This window comes from Triplophysa dalaica, chromosome 4, assembly GCF_015846415.1.
Source record: "Triplophysa dalaica isolate WHDGS20190420 chromosome 4, ASM1584641v1, whole genome shotgun sequence".
NCBI classification, from domain to species: Eukaryota; Metazoa; Chordata; class Actinopteri; order Cypriniformes; family Nemacheilidae; genus Triplophysa; species Triplophysa dalaica.
In genome coordinates this window covers 13,181,134-13,208,008 of record NC_079545.1, presented here as the reverse complement: position 1 = coordinate 13,208,008, position 26,875 = coordinate 13,181,134, and the positions used below count along the sequence as shown (strand labels likewise).

Sequence of the window (26,875 nt, the reverse complement as noted above, 5' to 3'; positions counted from 1 at the left end):
CATACAATAGAGGTGAATGGGGTCATTGCTGTTCAGAGTCAAACTTTCCTCAACATGCGGTGATAGAAATTCATACAGGTTTGAAATGACAGAATTTAGGTTTCAAGCACAAGTTCAATTACACCATGTTTAGACATCCTACATCCACTTAAAGCTCCTTAAAATCTACTTTGAGTACAGGGGTAGAAACCAAAATTTATGGCACAAAGCGATCAGAATTTTAATAGTCACAGGGAATCAAGACAATGGATGTTCCGCATGCCTGCCTCACACTGTATCTTTGGTCCATTTACAACCAGCCCGTACGTAAACATCTTCACAAAGCGCTTGAAGTGGGTTGGGAACTGAAGACCAGATGAGCCAACATCAGGAACCAGTGTGGTCAGGTAACGGTCATCCTGGTAAGGACATCTAAAATCGAAGTAACAGTCAGGACTCGTTCACAGCATATTATCTGGACAAATGCTTGGGATTCTACTCACCCATCGACTAGAAGATCCCACTGGGGTAGACAGAGGATTAGGGGTTGATGTCGCCCAACATCAGGAAAAGATTTGGGTCAGTCCTCAAATGTGCACCTCAACATACACAGGCTCTCGCAAGACTTTCGTGACTGGATAATCATTCTCACCGTAGTAGGACATGTACGCTTCATCTCCTGAGGATGAACACTCGTGTAACTTTCCTATCTATAATTTGAGACCGGAGACCATTTTTTTTGAAGACTAGTTACATTCTTCACAGCCTTTAGACACATTGGCCATTTGCCAGTCTACGCTCCACCATGAAGGGCCCAGGAGCAGCTACAGGTAGGTGGTGGAACATTGCAGTGACTGGAAACTGGTATATGGCAAAGGAAGGCGTGGAACCAACAGAACTACAAGATGCTTCAATTCCACCCAGCAGACGGACCACGTCCAGACTCAGACGAGGCAGAGGCATAGTAACATCTCTTGCTACCACTAACAAAAACTGACCATCTCTTATACACTGGACAGTCACTAATGAGAGTGAGGAAGTTAGAGAATCAGCTTGGCAAGAAACATTTCACTGGTCTAGCACCCTTACCTGACATCCTATAATAAAACTGCTGTCCATTAAAGCAGCAGTTTATAGCGTCACACTCAGCATCACTGATACCAGGTGGTCCACTGGATCTGCTCATAATCAGCTACAGCACACTTGTCAAGAGGTTCTGACTGCACCACTGGCTTCTAAACTGGAAACTTCTGAGAAAATTGTTGTTCAGTTTGCTGGAAGACTGAAGATTGAGGTTCCTGGAGAAAATTACTAAACTGTGGAACGGCACAACAGAAAGCACAAAACCATAAACGAAAAGCCACAAGATAAAACATCCCTGTGGTTCCAGCCATCCTGCCACAAACAGACACTCTAAGAGTCTGTGTGTTTAGTCTTATATACTCTGTAAATCGTCAGTCAGAAATTGTAGCTCCTCCTTGATCAATTAACAATGATTGTTCTCCAGACCTTCTGGAAGCTACGAACAGGTTGATTTATGTTTATTCTCAAGATTTTATATGACCATGTTTTAACCAATCTCTACAAAGCCAACGAAACTAAAGCATACTTTCAAAAATGTAAAGTTGTCAACATCCGTTTGCTTCACACAACGGCTAGACATTAAAACTCTAAAATGCACTTTTTAAAGGTGTCATTGACTGGCCTTATTTATTATTGTATACTATTGTCTGAGGTGTACTTATTACGCTCACATGTTTTTTACATTCAAAAACATCAAAATCGATAAGTATTAGGCTATTTCCTGGTTTTGAGACCGGCTCAAGAAATGCTTTGTTTTCACGGGTGGGCCGCATTGAAGACCTAGAAGTAAACGCCCACTGCTATGATTGGATGACAGTTCCAAAAGAAAGCAGTGTGCCCTGTGATGTATATTTCTGTGTGTCTGTTTGACAAGCTACATGCTTAGTTGGAGACTTCTGTAAACTTGGTAAGACACATAGGTTACACAAAAATCAGGACATATAAAGTGATCTATAACAAAGCAATAGTGACGCATTGTACATATACTGTATTTTTACTCACATAAGATTACGGTTGGATCCGATATTGGCAGCACAGCATTGCTTTTAAATCTCAGTCTCTCTGAAAATCCAGCACCGACATGTGCCATAGCTGTGAAACACAAGGAACATGTTGAAATGCAATATATGGTCTTGATGTGGAGGACTTGTGTTGATGTTGATGCTAAGTATGTAGTGGTCATCTGATTGAAAAGTGAGAATGCTTTTAATAGATTTGTCGACATTTTATGTCCTCAACAGCTCCGAAAAACAGTCAGCATTATAGATTTATTATAGACATATTTAAATTAAAGCTACCTAGTTGAAGACAAAAACTCTATTTTAAATTTTCATACTCATGTTATTTTCATTGTATATTTTTCCTTTGCCCTCCCCAAGTGAGGTCCACAAACCTTAATGTGTGGAGGCATTTTAAAACCTCTATGAATCACTGAAAAGCTGGAGAGATTAAGGAAAATGAGAACGAGGCACAACCTGGGGATATGTTGGAGTAATTTTATAAGGATGAATAATCCATAAAGTTTTGGCACAGCACTGCATATATTTAGGCAAGCAATACCAATTTCATGAAATATTTAATGAGCATGAATCCGCTTATGCACTTTTTTCATACCTTAATAATTAATTGAATAAAATGTATATACATTTCAGCTGAGCAAAGTTTTAACAGTAGCTCTTTTCAGAGGATTTTAGCTGTAATGTATGCAAAATGGCATATAATCTCATTATGTATGTAAATAAAAGATGCAGAGCTCTTTCTCTACTTTCTCCTGTAGAGGTGTTGTATTGAAAGTCATGTGACTGTCAGCATTGTGGTGGAATAAGGCATGCACATTTTTTTTATTCTGTATTTTAGCTATAAACTTAATACGGAAACAGTATTAAAGTCATTTAACAGTTAATTCTAGTTAACGAATGTAATAAGAAGCATTTCAAAGTTCTGATATACTGTGGGACAACATCAGTTAGCATTTTGAATTTGCTACAAATTTACTTTTTGTATCACATCAACCAGAGTAGCCGCCGAAAAGACAATATGATTTTTTTTTTTCATTTGTGTACTGTCCTTTTAAAATGTCATAGTGTACACAAAATATTTGACTTTGAATATGTTAACAGCAGCTTTTTTATATAAATGTCTATTGTGCACAGAGTCACAGCATCCAAAAGCAAGTTTTCTTACACTGTTACAATGCTCATCCAAATGGCATCACAGCATGGTGAAGCGACAGCGAGAGAGAGTCGGCAAATTAATGTTTTCAAGCATCTTGTCAACGTGAATGTTTACTCAAGGACAAAACCCGTTTTTCGACTGGCAGCATGTGTAGGCAGTATTAAGCATGATTACTTGTTATTTTCAGCCCTTCTGTCTTCTTTCATGAAAAAGCCAGCCTAGCGTTTACGTCAACTTATTAAGGTGATTAAAACAAGTCTGTAAATGCCAAATAGATGTCAATCAGTTTCAAAACGTCAAATGTGTAACACTGCAACTTCAAACCGACAACAAAAACAAGAAATCTTAGAGATTTTTAGATTGAAGATTTTGCCATGTTCATATAGAAATATGCAGGCTTCCATTGAAGAGGGATGCTTTACATATTAAAGCAAAATCAAAGCAAGAAAGCATCGATAACTAGATAACTATACATGTAAAAAAATTATTAAAAGATTTTTTTTCCCTTAAAAATGGAAAAACAGTCATAAACAAAAACAAACCTTTCAGAAAGTAATAATAGTCCAATTAACATGCCCAGATATATTTAGATGCTGAATTCGGTCATGTGTCTTTAAACTCCATCAAAGTGAACACCTGCAATTTCAGAGGCTTAATTTGCTGTAGGTTGTGTCCAACAGAACATTCGACAAGTAGGCATGCATATCCTACCAATCCTATCATGTGTTACAGAGGTAACCGTCTATCAGCTTGTCATCGAGTCCTGATACTCACGTGCTTCAGCGCTATTTTCCTCCCCACCGGACCCCTGGAGTGATCAAGGGCCATTATTAAAATGCAAACTTATCAAAGTCAAACCTTCATCACCTAAATTAAATCATTTCAAGCTTGGCTAGCTATCCAATTCTGTGCCTCCCCTTCATTTTTCATTTGCGTCCCTTGCCCATCCTCATTTCAGGAAGATGATCTGCCACTCATGCAAAATTGCTTCCATTTGCATAACTGATGCTTCATTTGGGCTGGGACTGTTTCCGTGGAGAGTCGCTCCACAATGGCGATGCAGTGACGGCAATAAGGAGTGAATGAAACTCACCCACCTCTCAATTTAGGGATCAATTTCGCAGTCAAGGACAAGTTTTCCTTAAGTTGACATTTCCTCGCCTTCACTCTCTGGCACAGCAGATGTTTAGGCTTCAGCTATCTTCTCGTCTCTTGAAAGCATGTTATTGAAGTTCTAAATCACTATTTTACCATAAAGTTTTATGTAAAGTAAAATGAACCTTTCTAAAGCATTATTGGCCTTGGCTGCCTGTTTTCACTCTGGTGTATTTTTTTTGTCAAAAGAAAAGTCTAAAGTTTATAGTTATCAATTATAATGATGTTGTGTAAGATGCATTGGTAGGCAGGCGTCACATTTCTTTACTCCAGCTCAGTTGAATGCAAGTACAAAGTTAACTTGGATGCATTTTACAATATGTTAAGGTGAAGTCTGTTTTCTTTCACATTATAAGGTGTACAATATACGTGTGCTCGTAAACAAAATCTAATGGGGCCAAATATATCAAATTTGTACAGCAGGCATCGGCCATCGGAACCCAACATAGCACTTTATGTGTCAGGCAGTCTCAAAGAGAATGCAGTCTGTGGAGGCGCTCCATAAATTGTGATGGTCTCTTAGAATGAGCAATATTGCCACTGACATTTCAGTAGCCGACAGATTCGGCTGAGCAGTTATTACAAAAACCAAAGCTGACAGGTTTGCTGTCGTTCTTTGGCTGCTATGGCACATTGTGAAATGCATTAGAGAGATTGTCTCCCACAGTGTGTATTTTTTAAAGTGTTTTCTCTTGTGCTAACTCATTAACCACTCTAAACTAACCCTACTTTCCACAAAAAGGCAGTAAAAAATGATTTCTTAAGCCTTGTGCTTTTCACAAACATTTGAATTCTTCCAAAGTAAAAATTAAAATTTTGAAAGACAGTATCTTTCACAGGCATTGAGAAGTTTATCAAGGTTACTTTCTGAGCTGATATCAACAGAGTGTTTTTCATAGCCTTTTCGAAACATTAAAGTCCTGTAGATAGGAAAGCAATAAAGTAGTTGTTTCAAGTTTTGAATGAAAAGGAAATACTGTGCTGCCACAAGAGTGTTTCAGTCATAATGCAAAGGGCCAAGTGTTTCTGAAAAGTAATATATTAATTTCTCTGGTTTATTGAGACTGTACATCAGATATGAATATGTTTCTCTTGTCTCGTTTTTTTTCAGTCTACTGTGTATTTCTGTACATTGTTGTTTATTAATTCGAACTATGGATGTATGTAATACAGTAAACATCATAATCACATCCTGTGAACTCATTCTAAAAAGACCAGTTCTTTTGATCTACAGTATACATCAAGATATTTTGCTTTGATATAAAATTTTCTCTGTGTCAAAATCTGCAGGGAAACTGTATAACTAATCATGGTCATTACTCTTTCATCCTCTCTTCCTTTCTACTTCAAAGTATCAGGGTCAAAAGAGAAAAGGTATAAGAGCTGACTTGAGTGGGAGCAGGATGGCTTAGCATAAAGTAGCTGTCAAGAACCAGGCGAAATAATGTCATAAACTCAAAGAATACAAGTGTCTTTTGGGACCAATAGGCCTATTCATTTTGTTCCCAGCTTAATCAGATATTCCCTGCCTGGTATGCTCATAAACGATGTTCAGCAATGTTGGAAAAACAATGTTTTTTTTCTTTTCCACAATTAAGATTTTCTAGATGAAATTAATAAAATGTGCAGTTTGTTTAATATAAGTAAAAAAAATGATTCTGCTATTCTCAAATTGCTCTCGTTTTTAAACAGCTAATCATGTTTGTTTTTTAATGAGCATAGAAATTTAGCAGTAAGGATAAATACTTTGTGTATTTTGATTATACTTGAACAAAGAAAGAACGTAAAATATGTTAATTTAGACGATTACATTAGCTTCTTATAAATTCCAATTAAATCGTAATATTGCTGTCATTTTTCTCATTAGTTTCCGCTTAATGTTATTAAAGCATTCAGAAGCATGTGTTGCAATATTTGGTCATTTCCTTGAACTGCCTCTAAATTGAATGGACAGAGTTTAATTAAGCTTGTGCAAGTTTATGATATTTACTTCATTTGATTGCCTCGGCAGGGTTTTAAGCTTACAAACCGGATAATACCACCAACAAAAAAATTAATTAGACATTATAAGACCGGCAGTGGTATTTTAACCCTTAGAATGAAATAGAATATCTTAGATTAGTGTTTAAAAAAGCACGTCATTATTGAGTCCTTGTCTGATTTGGGTCCATAATTAAATTATTTTCATTCTTATTTTGACTGAGTTAACTAAATCTTGCTGTGTTTTGTAGATTTTAGGTCCTTAAGGTAATATGGGGCAATCATGGCCTAATGGTTAGAGAGTCGGACTCGTGACCAGAAGGTTGCCAGTTCGATCCTCAGGGCCGGCGGGTAACGATTGAGGTGCCCTTGAGCAAGGCACTTGCTACTTGCTTCCCGAGCGCTGTAGTGATAGCTGCGTTCTCCGTGTGTTCACTACTCTCTGGATGGGTTGTAAGCAGAGGTCACATTTCGGGTCTGGGTCACCATACCTGACAAATAGGTCACTTTCACTAACTTATGACGGAAGAAAAAACTCTCCACTTGCCCTTGAGACTCTGAACGATCCTCCCTCACATAAAATTAAAATAGCTTATTTTGTGATGAGGTACTAAATAATAAGGTTAGAGGAAATGATGACAGCGATTTTATTGGTCATCCACATAATGACCATTCTGTACCTGCTTGAACGGAGGGAGTGCACTTTCTCAGTAATGAAGACTCAAAGATTAAGAGCATGTTTACACAATAAAAAACAGATTTTTTTTCCTTTGTGTTTTTTAAAAGTTTCACGTACACACGACAGCGTTATCAAAATGATCTGCATTTACATGAATCCAGGAAAACGAATAAAAACGATGTTTTATGCATGCCAGGCCAGTGGATGGCGCTGTTGCACTATAAAGAAACCCTACCGAAAAGTCTGCATACACTGTTTTAAATCGTTTTTTGAAAACGGCAAAATGCCACCTTAAGACGAAAATGATAATGCCATCGTTATCCGTAACTTGCACTTTGGGACCTGTTTTCAAAAGTTTGCGTTTTAGTTTTTTAGTTTTCAGTGTAGATGGCCAAAACGCATAAAAAGTTTTCAGTTTTTAGTTGAAAACAGGCTTGTGTAAAAAGCCTCTGAGAAAATGTATGCGGTGACTGTCGTTACCTCGGTTCCTAAGCTGTTTTTACTATAGCTGTTGTCACAGCTACCGCTGCTTTTAGAGCAGTGATCTCACCATCGCAGTCATGAGGGCTAGAATGTCCGACACAGGACAACGCTCCGGGTCGTGGCCATTCGTAATGCACCATACACACACTCTATTCAATTCAGAGTAAGAAAACACCTCCTAGTAGGGCTCAACACTCCATTGAGTATCCAACACACGTTGCAACAATGCGGCCAGTCCTTGTTTTCACACACTACCGACACATGCCGGTGTACAGCTCGAATTTGGGTGTTAGGAATGGCTAAAGGGAAGCGATAATCTTTATTAGATAGGGGGACCCGTTATAACGGGAAACGGCTAGCTGGCACACGGCTAGAGCACTATGAGCACATCCCCTACAGGTGGACCCCTGACCGGGAGAAGAATAAACACAGTGCGTGTTCTCTCCCGTCTCGAGCAGACATAAGTCACCCACGTGAACCCTCACAGATGAGCTCATACCAAGTCTGAGTCAAGAGTGACACTATGGTGACCATATCTTTACACACTTGTGAACCAAACGCACTATGGGAAAGGGTTTGCTCATTGTTTAAGAAACGGTTGAATTACCCAGCATATATACAAGGCAAAACCTATGGAAATGGTTCTGCTCAGTGTGTTAGAAGCGGCCGATAAATGCTCCGTTACATAGCAGGCCGCTGCACCGGGGTCTGCTCATGTAAGCTCATGTAGGAAAAACGGCCAGAACGTGGCATTAATGTCCTCATAGACTACTCATGGTCTCCCGATCGAGCCTCGATAGAAGGGGGATCTTGCCTACCGGGGGTTCATCACCTTGTGCACTGTAACCCGGAGCGGCGCATATTGCTGCTCCGGGGAGGCAGCAGGCCCACCAGAGGCGCGGGGGGGCGCAGTAGGTCTCTGCCTGCAACCTGTAGCTCCTCTTCGCTTACCTATAATCCATTCAAAGTGAAGTTCTTGTTAACCATCTACCAGAATGCATGCACAGGGCGCGGGAATCGTCTGTTCCTTACAATAGCGACCTATCAACATCAAGATTTCTTCATGAAGAAGAAGATTCTAAGGCAATGCCGCTATGATGGCGCATTATATAGTGCCGGCAGGGCATGTACCTTTTTGCCAGCTTGAGCAGCATTGGCCAGTGCGAGTTGAATGGCCCTAGGAAAGGTGGAGCAGGAGGGATTTTCAGTTACACAATGTTGAGAGACCACTTTCAAAAGGGAACGTGTGAGTTTCAACAAAGTGTTTGTGACGATAATAAGGTTTATTATTACTCTCTAAACATATGATATTTCTGTCAGAACACAAATTATTTTAAAGGACAAGTGTTTTTATATGATCCAGTTGTATTCCCAGATGTCCTAAAAGACATAATAAATTGTGAGCAATCAGTTAATAAAATTTGAGAAAAGCAGATAAGAAACTAAAGGAATTGTCTGGACGGCACAGGCCTTTCTCCGTGTGTATGTTTTCTGTCCATGTCCCAGAAGCCTCCCATCCTTTCATGCGGAACATTGTCAGCAGGTAGCCATTACACGGGCCACTGTCAGTAGCATCCAACTCCAAAATAGCCCTCTTGCAGTCTTGCTGCGCAGTCGGTTCCAGTCTCTGGCAGAGAAGAGGGCAGTCTTGGGTACTGTAATTCACAAAGTAGACAGATGAGTCCTGCTCAGAATGGGGCCCTTTCTCCATCTGCCCCTGTAACAAAGCACAGGTGGGGAGGACATTTCAGATACCTTCTGTGTCAAATTAATGAGAAAGAAAGTACTTGTGTGTGTGTGTTTGAAAGTGGTTGTTGAGTAATGCTGAAAAGCGAGAAATGATATGAGGTTGTAAGAAGCTTTATTGCATTTACAACACTGGATTTTAATGATCCAATAATAGTAAACAGTTTACCGCTGGATCATAATGCAAGACATTTGTTTCTGGACCAAACTGTATAATCACGATTTTTATTGTTCTATAAAATACTGAATTGTTGCAGCTCAGTGTTGTAGTGGTAGACCGCAACCGGCTGCTATATTTAATGTTTTCAGAAATGTTGGCTAAAAAAGTGTTGTCTTTATTGATTTGTCTTGTGGGAACCATAGAGTTGTCCATAAAATGAGAATTCAGTTCTTCACCCAAAATAAATTATATATTAACAAAGACACTGATTTGCTGTTCAGTATACAATAATATAAAATATTATTATAATCATATAAAATCAACCAAGGGAGACAATGAAGTGAAACTGTTTCATCAATCCATTTTTTATTTTATTATTTTATTAATTATTTTATCACTGTGGTGAAATGTGTTAGTTGGTCGTGAAAAGTGACGTTTGTGAATATTCAGTGAACTGTTTCGCATAGCAAAGGCTGAAAGAGAGGAGGGGGTAGTGGAGTGGGGTGGATGTGGATGTGGAGTCGAGGAATGACACTGTTGCTTCTTCCTCTCAGCTTCTCATCACGTTAATTACCGTATCTGGCTCTCGTCAGGGCCGCGCTAGTTCTCTTCGCATCTCAGCCGCATGCAGATGACTTGAAAGTGGAAAGAAACAGTTATTTGTTTTTGTTTTTTTAGAGAGGGTTTGATGTGTTTAAAGCAGATAATTACCACAGTGATCAGTAAATAAAGTTAGGAAAATATGGACACACTGTAAAAAATGTTTTCATCATGATACTGCAACATCTATTTCCATCTGTTTAGCTCATCACCATAATTTCTCATTTCGTCTCTATGTTCTTCATCGGTAATTACGTTCAGAGTGGTTTAATAGACGCAATCTGCAAACGTATCACTGCAGGTTGACATTTTGCCACCACTTTCATTTTACTTAAAAATTCGAGGCAGCAATTAAAGTTCAGCTCTCTAATTTAACTTTTTTATGTTTATCATGTGGAATTTTTACCTCGTGGTTTTTAAATCGAGACGATTTTATTTGCCAGGTTATCAATGAGGAATACATTTTAAAAAATGTATTAAGTGGGCGTGCATTATTAAAACGAGTAAAATATTTTTTCTTGAGATGCAGGCTATATTTAAATCACTTCATGTAAATATCACACCTGTGTCTGTGCAGGATCGATTGGACTCAGCAATTACGTTAAGTCTTTAATACACCTCAAGATGGACACATTTGTCTGTTTTTCACTTAATTATTCATGCTGTAATTTATAACATAATCAGAGAGTCACTTACACAAACGGGATGCCTTAGTGTTCTTCTGCTAGTCTACTCCCAGGGCTGCAGCAAAATAAACCTCCCCGCTCACAGATAGTGTATTGTTGAGAGGCTGGAATAATTAAGGCAGCTCTGGTGGGGTTTGGTTTAACGACTCCGGCTCTGTGCTCCACAAATGACATTCTCCTCTGAGAGAGGGACTCAGTCAGGACTGAAATAATCAATGATTTGTGGTTTCCATTTTGAGTCTCAGTGTGAAGCTGCTTAGTCGTGCTCCACTGCACAGTACGTTGGCCGTACGTTCGGTTCAACGCTGTTACACTTATCCTTACACGCTGACTATGAGATGTCAGCACGCGCTCATTACTGAAGAAAAGACACGGATTATCTCAGCAAAAGGAAAATAGACTAACATCCCCACAATACAGATTCTAAAGAATTTTCTTACATATAAAGTGAAAAACACTTGATTTATTTGGCAAGTTTTTTATCACCGCAATACAGATACACAAAAAGTTGTACATTATAATAGCAGAGTTGATTTTCCACTCTAAACAATAAACATGATTTTTGTTGAAATTAGTCGAACACCTTGTCTACACCAGACGCGATGTGAAGCAAAAAAAGACAATGGAACCCATTATAATTCGAAATTTTGTCCACACTGGATGCGGCGTGATGCAAAGCGCTAGATGCCTTGAACTAATGGGTTTGTCTTGTTGCGTTGCTCATGTCCAATGTAAACAGGGTGTTAAAGTTTTGTAAACTTCTCAAACTAAATCATCTTTTAAAGGTCCCTAGGTCTGTTATTCAGAAGTTCTTTTATGTAATCGTGATCTGTGTATGAAATTCTTGCCAGTGTCACATTAGGAGGGGGCTTTGCAGGTTCCATTGCTTGTGATTCTATATTTAGTCATGTGCAATTTAAAGATAATAAGCTCTATTTGCATTTGCCAGTATTATCAGACAGCACAGACTGTACAGACTTCGCTCACCTTAGATATGCTAACTAACTCTCAGAGCAGTATTAATTTATACTTTTCTTTTGGTCTACTTCCATTTTTTCCTTCACATCTTTTTTTTTAAGTTACATACATTCATGAATAGTAAGTATTTAAACGAATATTAGGATTGATGCTTGTGTGATTAAAATTATGTACACTCACATGAGGACAGTGTGAGTGAGAATTCAGTCATATCAGTGCCCGTGTTTTGCCCACTTGAGGTGGATATTATTACTATTACTTTATTATTAATAAAATATTCTTAGTGTTTCATTTTTCAGATGTACGTTGTTTGCGAACATAAACATTGCTCTTGAAGTTGAAAACTACCTCTCTTGTTTTCAGAGCCTTGGTTAAAAAAGCAATGAACCTAATAAATTGTAGTGTTTTTGGTTCTTGCTCATCTCCTAAGCCATCTAAAATCAGCATGCCTGAAATTAATTGGCCTCCTTCATACAGACTTCCTGCTACGTTCCCGTCCCTCTCCTTAATGTAGAAAAATCTTTCCAAAATAAATCAAATGCACGAAAGAAGTACAAATCACAAGTTTCTCATCTCAAGCCGAGCCATCTGTCTTCTTTTGTGTATAAAATGAAGCCCAAGGGTTTGGACCAGCCATCTCATCCTTTCAATCAAAATGCCCGGCCCGCTCCTTCTGAGTGGCAACTGGCCCACATCTCAGCCTGGTGCTCAATGGAGTTTTGTGTACTAAGAAGACGAATGTGTTGCAGTGAACCATGCCTGATGTGTTAATGGTGGACCCTTTGCACCCTTAGAAATGCCACACTCCAATCAGCAACCCCAGCTGACACTTGTTCTTCCGTTCTCCACGCTTCTCTTTGACTGTAATTAGCTACAGTGTGCCTACTGATTGGCTCGCTTATTCTCGTTGTGTATTAGCTGTGTATCGAGAGGCACTTTTTTCTTCCCCCAGAGGCAGACAGGAAGTGTCATAGAGATTGGGCTTATCACAAACCACTACAGGAACATTTAGCTTCAATCATTACACAACAAAGAATGCCTCATCTTCTCAAACTTGATTTTGGAGAGTAATTTGCAGACTAGCTGATGGGCTTTGTGAGTCATTGTGATAAAGAGTACGTTCTTCATTGTTAACAAACCAGAATGTGTTGATGAGGGTGAGATTAGCTTTGTTAATTTTGACCTAACAAGAGGCATTACAGTTCCTGTGTTCAAGGCACTACAACACTACTGTTCTTTATCGGTGTCTCATAAAGAAAAATTCAGGTCATATTACATTCAAATAAAAAGGACTTTTATTTTGGACATAATCTAAAATAAAGACAGCACAATAGAGATCTTTTTCAATGTGACATTAGTCTCATGACAATGCAGAATATTATTTTGATTACAACAATGTGAAAATCTTGTTTTATTAGCTGAGAAAGAGCTTTGTCTGTACACACGGATGTATTCTATTTAAAATTAGTATGGATTTAGTTTGGCACAAGAAAGATGGTAAAGAATATTTGTTACCATAACAGTTTCCTGTTTAAAATTGAGAAAAAAACTAACAATGAAGATAAATCTCTCTATTTTATATAAAAAGATGGAAATGTATGTATTTTTTCGTTTATTTTCTTTTTTTTTTGCTACGTCTGCACAGTAAAACACATGTACATTTGCAATTAGTCCATTGTCAACGAACCATTTACTAGTTTTTTACAATTGTGCTGTGATTTACATGACTAAAATACCAAGAGATTTTGCATTGCATTAATATTACGATATTCTGGGATACTGAGAATTGATGCTTTATTTTCATGAAAGTAATATCACATTAATTGAAAAACTGAAAATTGGTTTCCAGGGCTTGACATTAAACATTGTCATGCAGTTGTCATTCGGACAAGTAAATTTGTCATTTACTTGTTCGAGTGCAAATATAACTTGTACGAAGATAAAAAATGATATTTCATTTGAAGTGTCAATATAATTGTTTAGGATCCTGATTGGTCAAGTGCTTATAAGTGTTTTACCTAGTTTCCGCTGCGGCCACCTAAATTTGTTAACTCTCTCCATGAGTGCTATAGAACAAAGGCAAGCAGAAATTATTATTATTGTCAGGGATGTACTTTAACTTTTTTTTCACATAGCACTGGTGCTACAGAGGTTTAAAGTTTTGTAGCACAAGTATAGCACAAGTATAAAAGGTCTGTTGTCATCATTAAAAAATATACAAGTGCAGTTCATGCCATAATAGGCAGGTAGCTGACCATCACTCGTGTAGTATGCTAATCTGTGCACCTCAGACAAGCAGAACAGCCAGGTGACGTATTTAAATAACAGGATACTGCATCCGCATCGAGTTACATCGACTAAATGCGGTGCGAATATCACACGCAAACAAGCACAACCATGAAAAAGTCAATTCACACAAACACGCAACTATTTTTATTATTCTTAGCACAGACATATTTCTTTCGTAGCACTGTTATTTATTTTTTTCAAGTTATGGCTGGAATATAATGCAAGACTTTTAAAATCTGAGTAGATTTTTTTTAACTAGACATCAAACACTTGCAGACTTTTTTAAAATTTAAGATAGAAACAGACTAATGGATACAATCTGCAGACTGGCACTTTCTGCAACAAGTCTAGACTGAAATTCTGGGAAAGTCTGATAGTGTATTTTAACCTTTACTTGTCATTAAACATTCACTTCTCCCGGACAAGCGAACAAGCGTAAATGTCGAGCCCTGGTTTCAATTTCTTATAGCAAAATATTATCTGATTTGATGTTGAAGACATCTCATTCTAGTCTCAAAACACACCTGGAACATATTGCATTACTTAAGGCAATAAGAGAGAACACCTTTGGTTAACTCCTTTATTCTCATCCTGGAGATGAACACTTTGTACTGCGCTGCATTCTCTTCTCTCTGTCTCCCTGCAATCATGAAGGCTTTTTGATAGAAGTTAATGAAATGAAATGAATTGGCTTGTAATGCATGGGAGGCAGTAAAGCTAATGGAATTTGAAGAGTGTCTGCAGGAATGGGGAAATGGGGTGGAGATTGGTTGAGGTCTGTGTCCCAAAGGCTGTGAAACGTGGCAGATGCTGCACAGGGGAGAGCAAAAGGTGCACAGACAGTAAGATACCCATTTAATCTCCTAACCTCCTCAGATCTTTCATTACAATTACATGTCTTGTAGCATCTTTATTAAAGAGTAGGTATAATACACATTCATATTTTTAAAAGCAAATGCTAAAAGGCGTGAATCTAAAACCGAGGTTACAAATTTCAGGTTACACATGCAGTTGCACATTTAAATTTGGTTACAAATACTTGCAAATGGAGTGTCTTTTGTGCAATATTGATCTCTCCATGTTTTCTTTTTCTGATCCCATAATTCAAGCGCAGACCATGTGCCTTTTATTCTGCTGGAATAAGATAGAGAGGTAAATTGGCGACAAACAAAAGCACTTCCAGCAGAATCTCCCTGGTTTCAGAAATCCCCCAAGGCATAACTGAGCTTTTATCATAGTTGCATTGAATACAGGGAGTGCAAGATAATCTGTTTTCAGTTAGAGATGATGGTAATTTTGTTAATGCCAGCTTCAAGTTCCTGAGGAATCCTATTTACAATGTGTTTAAATGACTTTCGCTTCCTTACAAATAACTTTTAACCAACAGTACAACAAATAGAATAGCAAAAAACTAGGATGTGTAATTTATGTTTAATGCATGTGTGTGCTTTTACATTATAGACCAAGTTAGCAATAGATAATATGAAAAACTGAGAAGGCATGCTCCGTATGCATCCATAAAGTCATTGACATATGCCTCAGCAATTTTTCACCCACCATTGCACTGGACGAAGTTGGAGTGGCAAGCTGTTGATTTCTTCTTGTGAACAGCGCCCTTTTCCCACAGTCCATCTCTACAGAATAATTGTCAGGGTGTTGTAAAGGGTCTTTGGCTTGAGTGAATGTGTGTTTGTGTGTGTACATGTGTGTGAACATCTGGAGTTTGCTTGCCATTATTTCCATGGCCTCAAGCTAAATTGATCCGTAGCGAGAGAGTGCAACAGAGTGAGAGAGGAAAGAGGGGTAATTTGTTTTGTTCGAGCAGAGGGGACGGTAAGGAGTGAAGAGTGCTTAAATTGATTGATGGGTGGTTGGTAGAGAAGTGGACCCGGCTATAATTACTCTTTGTGCCTAGCATGATAAGGAAATTAATCAAACTATTATGTTGCTCTATTTTATCATTAGGGTGCAATAATTGAATAAACCAACTTCACTTGTCTTCACAATGACTTTCCCCTCGATGTGTGTTGGTTTATTGCCAAGGAGGATTAAGGTTTTGTAGACAACTGTACGGAAGCATTTCCTGGATTTCTTTGGAAATGACGAAATTATAAATTTTTATCATTCCATCTGTCCACCCGTCTGTTCATTATGACACCTTTCTGAATATCTTCATCAGGGCATACACAATTTCACTCTCCAATGCAAACAATGTATGATTTTGACATCACCTCTGAACGACTCACTTGCACTGTAAGGGGCGATTCACATTTCGCGTCTTCTGCGTGCGCAAGTTCGTTATTTTAAATGTACACACGCGGCAGCCGTGCGCAAATAGGGATCGTTTTGTGCAGCACGCAAATTTTTCTAGGTGTGTCAGCACCGCATCGAGATGGAAAAAGTTAAACTTTACAGTGTGTACGAACCGTTGGTCATTTGACTAGAGAACGGTGTTTTCCGTGAGGTTTTAGACACGAAATGTGAATCGGGGCTAAGGTTGTAACCTTCTGTTGTTGTGTCGTTCTTGCGTACATCCAGCTGAGCAGAACAAATGTAGCAGAGACAGGAGGATTGCTAAATCAGGCTGATTGTACTTAAATCCATCATGTCCACTTGTATCACTCAGCGGTGCCTTTCATGCAGAGTTGGAAATAGGATAGGCAATTCTCAATTCGACTTAGCTGTTTGCAGATTTTCATCTTGCTGCCTATATCCTCCCAGCTTTACTAACTTTCCTCTTTCCTTCACTCTGAAAGTGTCTCTACAAATCAATTACCTTCCACTGCTCGTTTCAGATTTAGTGAGGACATTGTCTGTGGGAGATAATGAGGTCTGATGCTGTGATTTTCTTTTTCCCATGATGTCATGCCAGGTTATTTTCTTAGCAGAGGCAGTAGGCCTCATATTGCAGATAGGCTGATATTGTTTAGGGGTGACTGATACGTTTGTTTTTAGGACTGATACTACAACCAAGAGAGCAAGGTGAGCCAGCATGGGAACTAATAAAATGAAAACAAAAATATTGCATAAAAAATAAAGATAATACTATCCTTATCTTAAAAATACTAAATATCAGCCATCTTCGGGCTGTTAAACGATTAATCATGATTATTGGAATCCAGAATAAAAGCTTGTATTTACATAATGTGCATAATACGTTTCTAATTATAAAAACATACACATATACATCCATCAAAAAAAAAACAATTTAAGATTTTGCATTGCCATTTTTAAACAGTTAAATGAGAGATTGGACAGGAAGCGAAAGAGAGAAAAGAGGGGACTACAAGACGGGAATTGAACCCAGATCACCCGATGCGCAATCGTGCCACATGTCGGATCACTGCCCACTCGGCGCAGACTAGAAAACAATATATATATATATATATATATATATATATATATATATATACACAGTATATATATAAACATTTATATGTCATTTAAATTATTGATAAATATACATATTTCCTAAAAATGTATATATGTGACAAATATTATATACATTTATTCTGGACACGATTAATCATGATAACAATCATTATTGTTTGACAGCCTTAATATCAGTCGAAGACTCGAATGCATCACGCTTAATATACACAAAGTCAAATTAAGGCTTTATGGGAAATCTGCACTTTGACCTATTGGTAATGTGTTAACCAGCGATATGTTCATAAACATTCCTGTATAGTTGCGTTGATATTGTAATCATCTTTTGGACGTGGTGTTGTCCTGCATCTGAACAAGAATGTATTAAGTGTGCTTTTCATTTCACGGTCTTAATTCTACGCAGCTACATGTTTAACATTCCGTGTGCGCGGTCATACTTCCTGATAACTGATTTGTATTAGTTTGACTTCTCTGAAAGTTGCATCCAGAAAAGGGGCAGATCCAAGAACAGTCCCTCAGGACACTTACGTTCGGAATTACTTCCACAAGTAGACAGGAAATGCTGCACGTTTCCAAAGCTTCCTTATGTAGGGTGCCCATGGGATTGTTCTGCACATCTGCTGTCATTGTGAGTGTGTTTTTGTGTGTTTATTTGTGTGTGTGTGTGTGTGTGCGTGTGTGTGTGTTTGCTTTACTCAAGAATAGTAAAACTTCTAAAATTGTCACAACATTCTTTCATTTGCATTGTTCCTTGCCTATTAGCTGTTATGGTCTCTTTTCTCATTAAAACTTTAGATAACTGGAGCACACTGCTTTATCCTTTTGAGAATTCCCATGATTCTTTGCTTTTAATGCTCAGGTCAGTAATGGGATAATAGGTCATGCAGAAGATATTATATAATTTTTGGACCGACTCTCTTGAAAGTTATTTTTTTTTATCCTTTTAAAAGGAAAGCATCTTTCGTTCGGATGTGCATGTACAGCAAACTGTAGACGCTTAAATCCAAAGCAACTTACTTTGCATTGTACTATACATTTGTTTCTGACTATGTGCAATCCCCTGGGATCGAACCCATGACCTTAGCGTTGCTAGCACCATGCTCTTTCCACTGAGCCCAAGGAATGCACTTTGGCTTAAACATGGTTTAATTGCCTCGTCTTCCCTCCGTATATATGTACCCATCGTTAGTATCAATTTCACAATGAAAAGAGCCTGCTTTTTACCCCGAATGTTAGACAAACAATATCATCAGTTTCCATTTTGATAGATGGAGCTCTAGAGTCATTTAATCGCTATTCGAACTTAATTAGCATGCTCAATCATCTCTCTCTCTCTCTACCTAAATGATCTTTTCCGTCCTCCAGTTTTATGAAAGCGATTATCCGTTATTTGGCTGTGGATATGACAGAACTAATAGGACTGAATGGCCTCGCTGAACTACAGGATGGACTGAGGTCTCGTATATCTGAAGTGTCTGCAGTCGGAGAAGGGTGTTTTGTTTTAATGTCTCTTGTCCTTTCACAGACCCAGAGCCTATTTAATGTGACTTTCTTCATTGCTTTTAGTACTACAGGTAAAGTATTTCTTGGATTTTAAAATGGATTGGATTTTGAGAACATTTATGTACTGTATATTAAAGTGAGGCGTTTGTTTTAGTGTATGGCGAGTCCTTTTGTTGAGTGATAGGGGTACTAATTTCTCTGAGTGTTAAAGCATGTAATTATGGGTCATGAGTCAGCCTGCATGAAATGTCTCATATTTGTTCATATCTGGCTGCCATGGTAACTAGCAACATCCTCAAATAACACTTCTCAGCGTGAATCAGAGCGACCTCAGTATTCAAGGGTTGTGTAGTGAAAAATGAAACAATAAGCAGTTTGCACGTGTGTGTATCTGTGTGTGTGTGCGCAGGTTGTTGATGCCTAGTTGATGTTACAAAGAACATGTTTTAAACGTTTTAAACTAGAATTTGAGGTCATTACTATTTGAAAAGCTTACAAATCAAGGTTTTGATGTGGGGAATATACACAATTTTTATTATCAAAATTTTGCATTCACGGGTGTTTGACTTAATGTGTAATAAAACAGTTGATGTAATGCAATGCTTTGATGCAATCCAAATTGTAAACAGTGCTATAAAACAATAATAAATAAAAGATCGGGAACTGTAAAGATGATTTCATGTTCACAGGCTTTGTTTTGATAAGCAGTTTGTGTTTAAACACACTATTTTGCTGTCAACTCATAGGATACCTTTCTAAATTTCTCTGCATAAACATTATATTTAAGCTGTATAGACACAAAACATGTCTTGAAAAATATATAAATATGTAAATATAGACATTTCAGTCTTAATATTTCATTTCTGTTTATTCTGTTTTATGTATAGTTAACTGAAAGTTACAGTTATAATGTAAATGCTCGCATATCTAGCATGGTTGCTTAAGGAAAATAAAGAAATGGGTCCAAAATTGTGCTTAAATTTGGCAAGATAACAAAGGCTGTGATCTTACATAAAAGAAATTCTATGGAATTTGTCTGCAAGAATAATAATCACAGTTATGTTGTCAACATCGATTTTTATAGCTCTATTTTCTTTCTGTTCATCGACAATATTCTTGTTTGTTTCCTGTGACATTTATGTTATGTAACTTGAAGGAGAAATGCAGTGATGATGCTTAATTAAGATCTCCAAGTCTCCTGCTGTATGAAAGAGCAACATCTAAAGCAATCATTTTCCTCCTGGAGTTGCTTTGGAGTGTCTAAAAAATATGAAGATATTTTATAGTGCGACCTTGGCGGCTCACTTTCAAGTCTGAAGCTAGAAGCTTTTAAAGATGATTGAGACATTGATTAGGATCTTCTCAGCTGTTGTTGAGACATTGTGTGTGCTCGAGCACTTGTGTGTGTTCTTTGTGTTTATAAACTTCTGAAATAGCCCTCTGTGTTACTCTCCATCTTCCTTGTGTTGATTTGACATTTTTCCCAACCAACCCACTGTTTTTGATTGTGTTTGTGTACCCTGAAATGTCTGTTTTGTCATACTCCATCTTCCCAGTCTTAAAATTCCTTCTCCATCCCTTTCTCTCCCATCATACTGGGTATCAGTGTCATATGACAGACGGAAAGAGAAGACCCAAGCCAGGAGCACAACACAAAACCTGGAGAGCTGTCATTAGACTCCCATCAAATCACAGCGTAAACAACTCACCCTGGACAGAACATGGCTCAAAATTTCCACCTCATGGTTTTCTAATTCCTGTGTGTCCATTATTGTTGTCTCGTTCTTGCCCAGTTGTGTTTTTATGAATATAAGTTTCATAAACCATATTTCATCAAGTTCATTGATCAAAATATTTGAGTTTCTTACTAGGGCAAGTATCACCTTTACTATTTCTCATTCTCATGATTGGTGTAACCAGAACGAACTACACATGCACTAGGCAAGCTTTGAACCGGGTCGGTTCGGCATGGGAGTCGGCCGCTCTAGCGAGGAGGCTAAAGACCGCAGTCTCTAGTGTCTGTCGCTAGAGAGTCCTTGAGGTCGGGAAGTGAGGTTTACATACTGCACAGCTCTACACTAGCTTGCCTCCGTTACATTGGCATAAGAGATTTAAAGTGTTTAAACTGTTCAGTGCATTGTTGCACATCCCATACTGTTTGTGCTACTTCCATAAATCTTAAAGGAAGGTTGTGCCATGACGTTTCTAAATAATAAGGCTTGAAACGTGCAATAGATAGGGACAGTTAGCACCAAAACAACATGCTGAAGTTTGGTAATATTCTTTTGATTTGCCGATTTTATGGGCATGCTTGTAATTTTCATAAACTCATTGCATTGCAGATTACAGTACTCATTAAAATGCAGTTTATTCCAATCTAAATGTCAAATTCTCTGTTCTTTAACTGCTAAAATAAAGGCTCTGCCATAAATCTAACTAAAATAAAAAACTCTTCATGTTGTTATTTTCTAGAAGGCTTTTTTCCTGCTGTGATCTTTGAATAGTCCCCTTCAGAACCATCCAGAGTAATAGATTACATTTACACAAGATAGCTTTGCAAGTTAGCAACCCCAAATGCAAGTGTTTGTGTGTGCATGTGTGCTTGAGACAGATATAAACAGCAAGCCATAAATCCCACTCGCTGGGATATGTTCTCCCATAAAATCTGAAGGCGATCAGAGAAAAGTCATTCCATGATGGGGAAATCGATGTCATTTAAAGCTCTCATCAGTGGGCCATTCTAGCTGACAAGTCAGTAAAGAGCCACAGGCCCGTGCAATAAGGAGCCTGTGGAAAATTAAGAAACTTCTATTAGATGAGAACGCTGTCATATCACAACAGTTACTCTCTTCTGGCTTGGCTTGGTTATTTTGCTTTATTTATGGATTTGTTGCTGGGTCCCATTCACCTTAGCCTTTTTTTGTCATTGCTTAATGTTTGGTGTTAACTGTCAGGTTTGGAGGTTAATGTTAAGGCCCGATCTTATCCTGAGTATGAACTTTATTTTCAATTATTTCTCTTTTCTTTAAGAGGTTCTTCAAGGTAAAAATGTTGTTTCAGGACCCTCAAAGGCTGTTTTGGGAACGTATCCTGCTTGAGAAGATAACTGTCGGTCTTAAACCCCAGTGGATGTGATCTCACTATTTATTACATATTTATACATTTAATGCATTTATCAGATGCTTTTTTTTCCAAATAAAACATTCAATTTGATTGATGTTTGTTCCGTAGGTATAATGACCATTATGTTGGAAGCTAACAACATGTCAGGGTTAGGTCTGGGCTTAAGGTTTAAGCTAGATGCTTGTAAACCATTTCTGTCAATCATTTTTCTTTACATATTTGGGTTAGGGTTATGGTTAGACAAGAACAATGTTTGTTTAACGGAAATGTTATTATTTCATGAAAAGATATTGATCCAGAAACATCATCTTTGGCAAAATCACTATGACCTTGCAACACATTTTTACAACTTTTTTATTTATTCAGTATTTTTTTACCCCCATCAATAATACACCAAATTCGGACATAAACGCGAAACGATGTTTGGGTCATTCATCCGCCCTCACGCCAACATGTTTGCACTGTTTCACCGCCTATAATCCTCTCCTTATTATATCCTGCAGGGCGGTGTATTTTCCAATCACGTACCGGCACATTGGAGGGCCGTGTAGGGCTGCAGTGCCGGAAGGTTGACATTAATAATGTGATTGTGCTTTGCCCTCTCTTATCCAGAGGTAGCAGAGGGCAGGCCTCCTCCTGCTGCTGTGAGAGAGAGGCAATCAGCATTTAATCTGCAAGACTGATTAACTTCTCATTACAATCAGACACACACACCACGCTGGCACTCAGACGAAAAGATTCATATGCAAACGTACGTGGGTGAACACAGACATACGAGCGTGAACGCACACTTGCTCTTGCACTCCAGAGGTGGATCTGTAATTACGCCATGGCGATCGAGTTAGGCCTACCCGCCCGGCTTTAACAATCAGTTTTATTAATACGTTTATTTTTATAGTCTTTGTGTGGAACAGGGCACTGACAGGAAAAGAATGGCTTTTGTATCGAGTCACATCATCTTGTTTTCCAACATCGTTCTCTGCCGTTATCCATTATGTGTACGATCACATAACCCCAGATCACATAACCCCAGTTTTATCATCGCTTCACTGGCTACCCATTAAGTATCATATTCATTTTAAAATTATTTTAATTACTTACAAAGCCTTAAACGGTTTCGCCCCTACATAGCGTCTATCACATTACAACCCATCACGCTCTCTAAGATCTCAAAACTCAGGACTTTTGATAACACCTAGAGTAACTAAATCCACCAAAGGGGGTCAAGCCTTCTCATACGTAGCACCTAAACTCTGGAATAGCCTTTCAGATACTATTCGAGGGTCAGACACACTCTACCAATTTAAATCTAGATTAAAGACACATCTTTTCAGCCAACCATTCACTTAATGCATAGTTAATGAACAGCAGCTACGCTAATTATTCTCTTTCTGCCTCCGCCTCGGGATGCCCATCCCCAGGTAGGGAGAAATTCCGCCCAGGTCCAGAGGATCGAAATATGCCCATCCCCAACTAGAGATTACGCAAGCTACAGCTACGGACTGACTGACCATCCCAGCTCCATCTAAGGCAATTCCACCACCACCCAAGAGAAATACCATCCCAGCTCAGACCATTCCCAACCAAGAGCAAAGACGGACTACTTGTCACATTAATGCTGAAGTTACAATACTTGGTATTTAATGCTAAATTACATCACATGATAGCAGTTTGAAGTTATAGCTGCATTCAGTGGCCCTGATTGGATGTTGCTTGGTGGATATTTGTGGGGAGTGGAGGGGCTCGTTGGTTGTGGTTGTGGGGATACTATTTGTTGGGGCTGTGTTGGTCTGGTTTGGTCTGTTTTGTGGTCGATGTCAGACAACAGAGGAATAAAGTTACAACATGCCAATATTATTTTCCCTGGTTGTTCCTCTGTTTTCTGGTGTTGATCGTGGAGTGAGACCGGGTTGGACCTGCACGGTCTTCGGCGAGTGGGACTTTCTGGGTCGCGGATGGTGGGCTCTCCCTCTTCCTAATGGATATTTGCTCGGTGGCTTTTGGTCGGGGTCACTGAGTGCAGCTATGACACATCAGAGGGGATCTAGCCCTCCCGGCTGAGCCTGGTTACTCCCAAGTTTTTTTTTTCTCCATTAATCAATCATTGGTTTGGGTTCCTCGCCACAGCAGGGCAGTGTTGGCTTGCTCACCGGAGACAGCATTTATTTATTTATTAGATATTATTTATAAGAATGATCTTGCTTGTTCTATAAACACCATGTACTGTGCTGTGTTTTACCTTTGTGTTTTTCTGTTTTTCCTGTTTGCTCCTGTAAAGCTGCTTTGGAACAATGCATATTGTGAAAAGCGTTATATAAATAAACTTGAATTGAATTGAATGTGTATATTTTCAAGTCAGTACAGTCGTACTGTATGTTGTTACAGAATGTTTTTCCAATGTGGATATCTAAACAAACAAAAACATTTCGTGCATTTTACTAAAAGCACATGTAAGTATTTTATAGATCACGCTAACCATTAAACCCTTAAGCAAGGAATGTTTTACAGACACAAATTATTACATTTTTCAGACTGATGGAGTCCAATCAGTGAATCATCATCAACAACATATGGCATATGATACACGTCACTGAAACAGCCACGTGAAGTCTCCAAACCATGTGCCTTACAACCTAAAAATTATTTCCTGGCATGTAAAATCAAGGCCTCTCTGTAGAAACCTCATTTGAACGATGAGCAAATGACCTTTTTTGATTTATGAAGGTCTGGGGAATGAAAAATCCGGCAGATACCCAAACATCAACCAAACATTGTTGCTCTTTAAAACAGAGTCACAGACAGTTTAAAACAATCGTACTGTCATGTTGTGTTAATAATGGTCTGGACTCGAATGTAGGATGATTCATTGTGTCTGAATGTTCAATTTTAAAAAGTTTTTGTGTATCTCTCTTTTCAGGTTGGAGACAGCCGTTAGCCTGTCGCCTAAAGACAACGAGGAGAAAGCGGAAACTAAAGAAACAGTTGCAGAACCTCGAAAGAAAAATAGACACATAAAACACAGAGGTCGTAAACATCACAGCCACCGCCGATATCGCAGGTTCGTATCTTCTGAACATTTAACATACACACTAGGGATGGGCATTTAAAGCAAAAATAGTATTCCAAGATCGATGAGAACAATTCGAAGATTATTTGAAATTTGCACCCCTCCCCCCATTTAAGCTTTAAATCCGTGACGACACACTGCTTTATTTATTTTTGAATAGGCAATCTTACATAAAGCCATGCATTAAGATAACGTGCTGAAACATTAATATATTAACATCCGAATGACGGCACTTATTAGCAGTACGTCGATCAGCATCAACCGCTCATAATGCTAGGACATTTCCTTGTAAAATATGAGCATGCGCATTTATACCAACTAAAAAACAGTGTTGTTGATCAAAGAAAATATAATAAAGCCATAAAGATTTAAGACCAGACCTAAAACGCGTTAAAACATATTAACCGAATGACGGCATTTATTAACAGTCCAGAACGATTTCATGAATTAATAGCTCAAAATGCTTCAGTTTCTATTGTCATGAAAAAGTTTCTCCTGTCTGGCAGTGAATGTTTTTCTAGACTAACAGTAACTCGAGCTGTACAAACTCTATAAGATTGTTAAAACCCTCTCCTCCGACAAAGCCGATCTGAAGCATATCCTTAGCGATCATCTTAGTAATTAAAGCCGTTATTTGCTCCGCCCGTCTGGCATCCAAATTGGTTGGTCTGACCATAAAACTAGCAACTGATTGCTGACCTGTGGATGGATCTGCTGGGTGCTTCACCCTCAAATGACTGTGCATCGTAGTTGTTGATCCATGATAAGTCAGCTTTGCATTGCAGAGTTTGAACTGCACTTTATTCTCATTCATTTTATTAAAGGACCCCCACACAGAACACATTTTTGACATCGTCTCAATTTACCGTATCTGTTATGCCACGCGGGTCTACAGTGTGCGTAACTTCGTTAACAATTGTTGTGCGAAAATGTTTTCCTCTATTGTCTCTTGAATGACAGCCTTTAGGTTTTAGGTGCGTCGTTATTGGCAGCGCCACCCTTTGGTTACTTGAACACGTGACGCGTGAAAACATGGCAATTTTTTTAAGATCACACACACTATTCGAAATTAAAAAATTAAAAATCGATTCGAATATTCGAAATCCGTGACTCATCCCTAATAAATACTACTTTGTCCTGATAGACATTTCAGTGCTCGGGTGCCACCCTAAAACCCTTATGTAGGTAAAATAGCAATTTTCCACCACCTTTGAACCGAGTGGTGTTGAAGACGTTGAATATTTGAACTGTAGAACCTTTGCATAGATAAGTGTATTCCAGCATGAATCTTATTTTGACCCTGGAGAAGATCAAACACGTGAAAATGTGAAGCACCGAATGCACTTCTAAGCTGTAGCCCTGTTCTACAAGCGTGAATTTGAAGCCCCAAACTTTAAAGCGGCGCATACATTAACACTCTTATCTTCACTACACACTGTAAACATTCAGGTGTTGCTGAAAATTTTAACACAAACTTCTTGATGGGGCCCTCTTCCTACCCATCCACAAAAATTCTAACTCCATGGTGAACGAAATCGATTCAGCACTGAATTCTTAACGCCATAATTCCTCTGATACCTTCAAAGCGTGTGTGATAACACAGTGGAACAGCACTGGATCAGTATGTAAAACAGGAAATACGCTTGCTTGTTATCTCAAACAACTAAACTTTTGGTAGGTTAATGCTCGGTTTCTCTGCCAGGGAGCGACAGAGGCCTCGTCTGGTTTCATCTTGTGTTTTAGTGATCTTACAATCGACAGTGTTGCTGAACAATCAAAAGAAATATCAAAGAAATATT

At 38.5% G+C, this 26,875-nt stretch overlaps 1 protein-coding gene across 1 annotated transcript in view; it reads left to right on the top strand.

Moving 5' to 3' along the window:
* The window catches only part of srrm4 (serine/arginine repetitive matrix 4), a 54,075-nt gene that overhangs the window by 4,940 nt on the left and 22,260 nt on the right, over nt 1-26,875 (top strand). Inside the window, exon 2 of the mRNA XM_056746928.1 lies at nt 24,927-25,067. Coding sequence (XP_056602906.1) covers nt 24,927-25,067 — 141 coding nt within the window. The remainder of the gene's footprint in view (nt 1-24,926; nt 25,068-26,875) is intronic.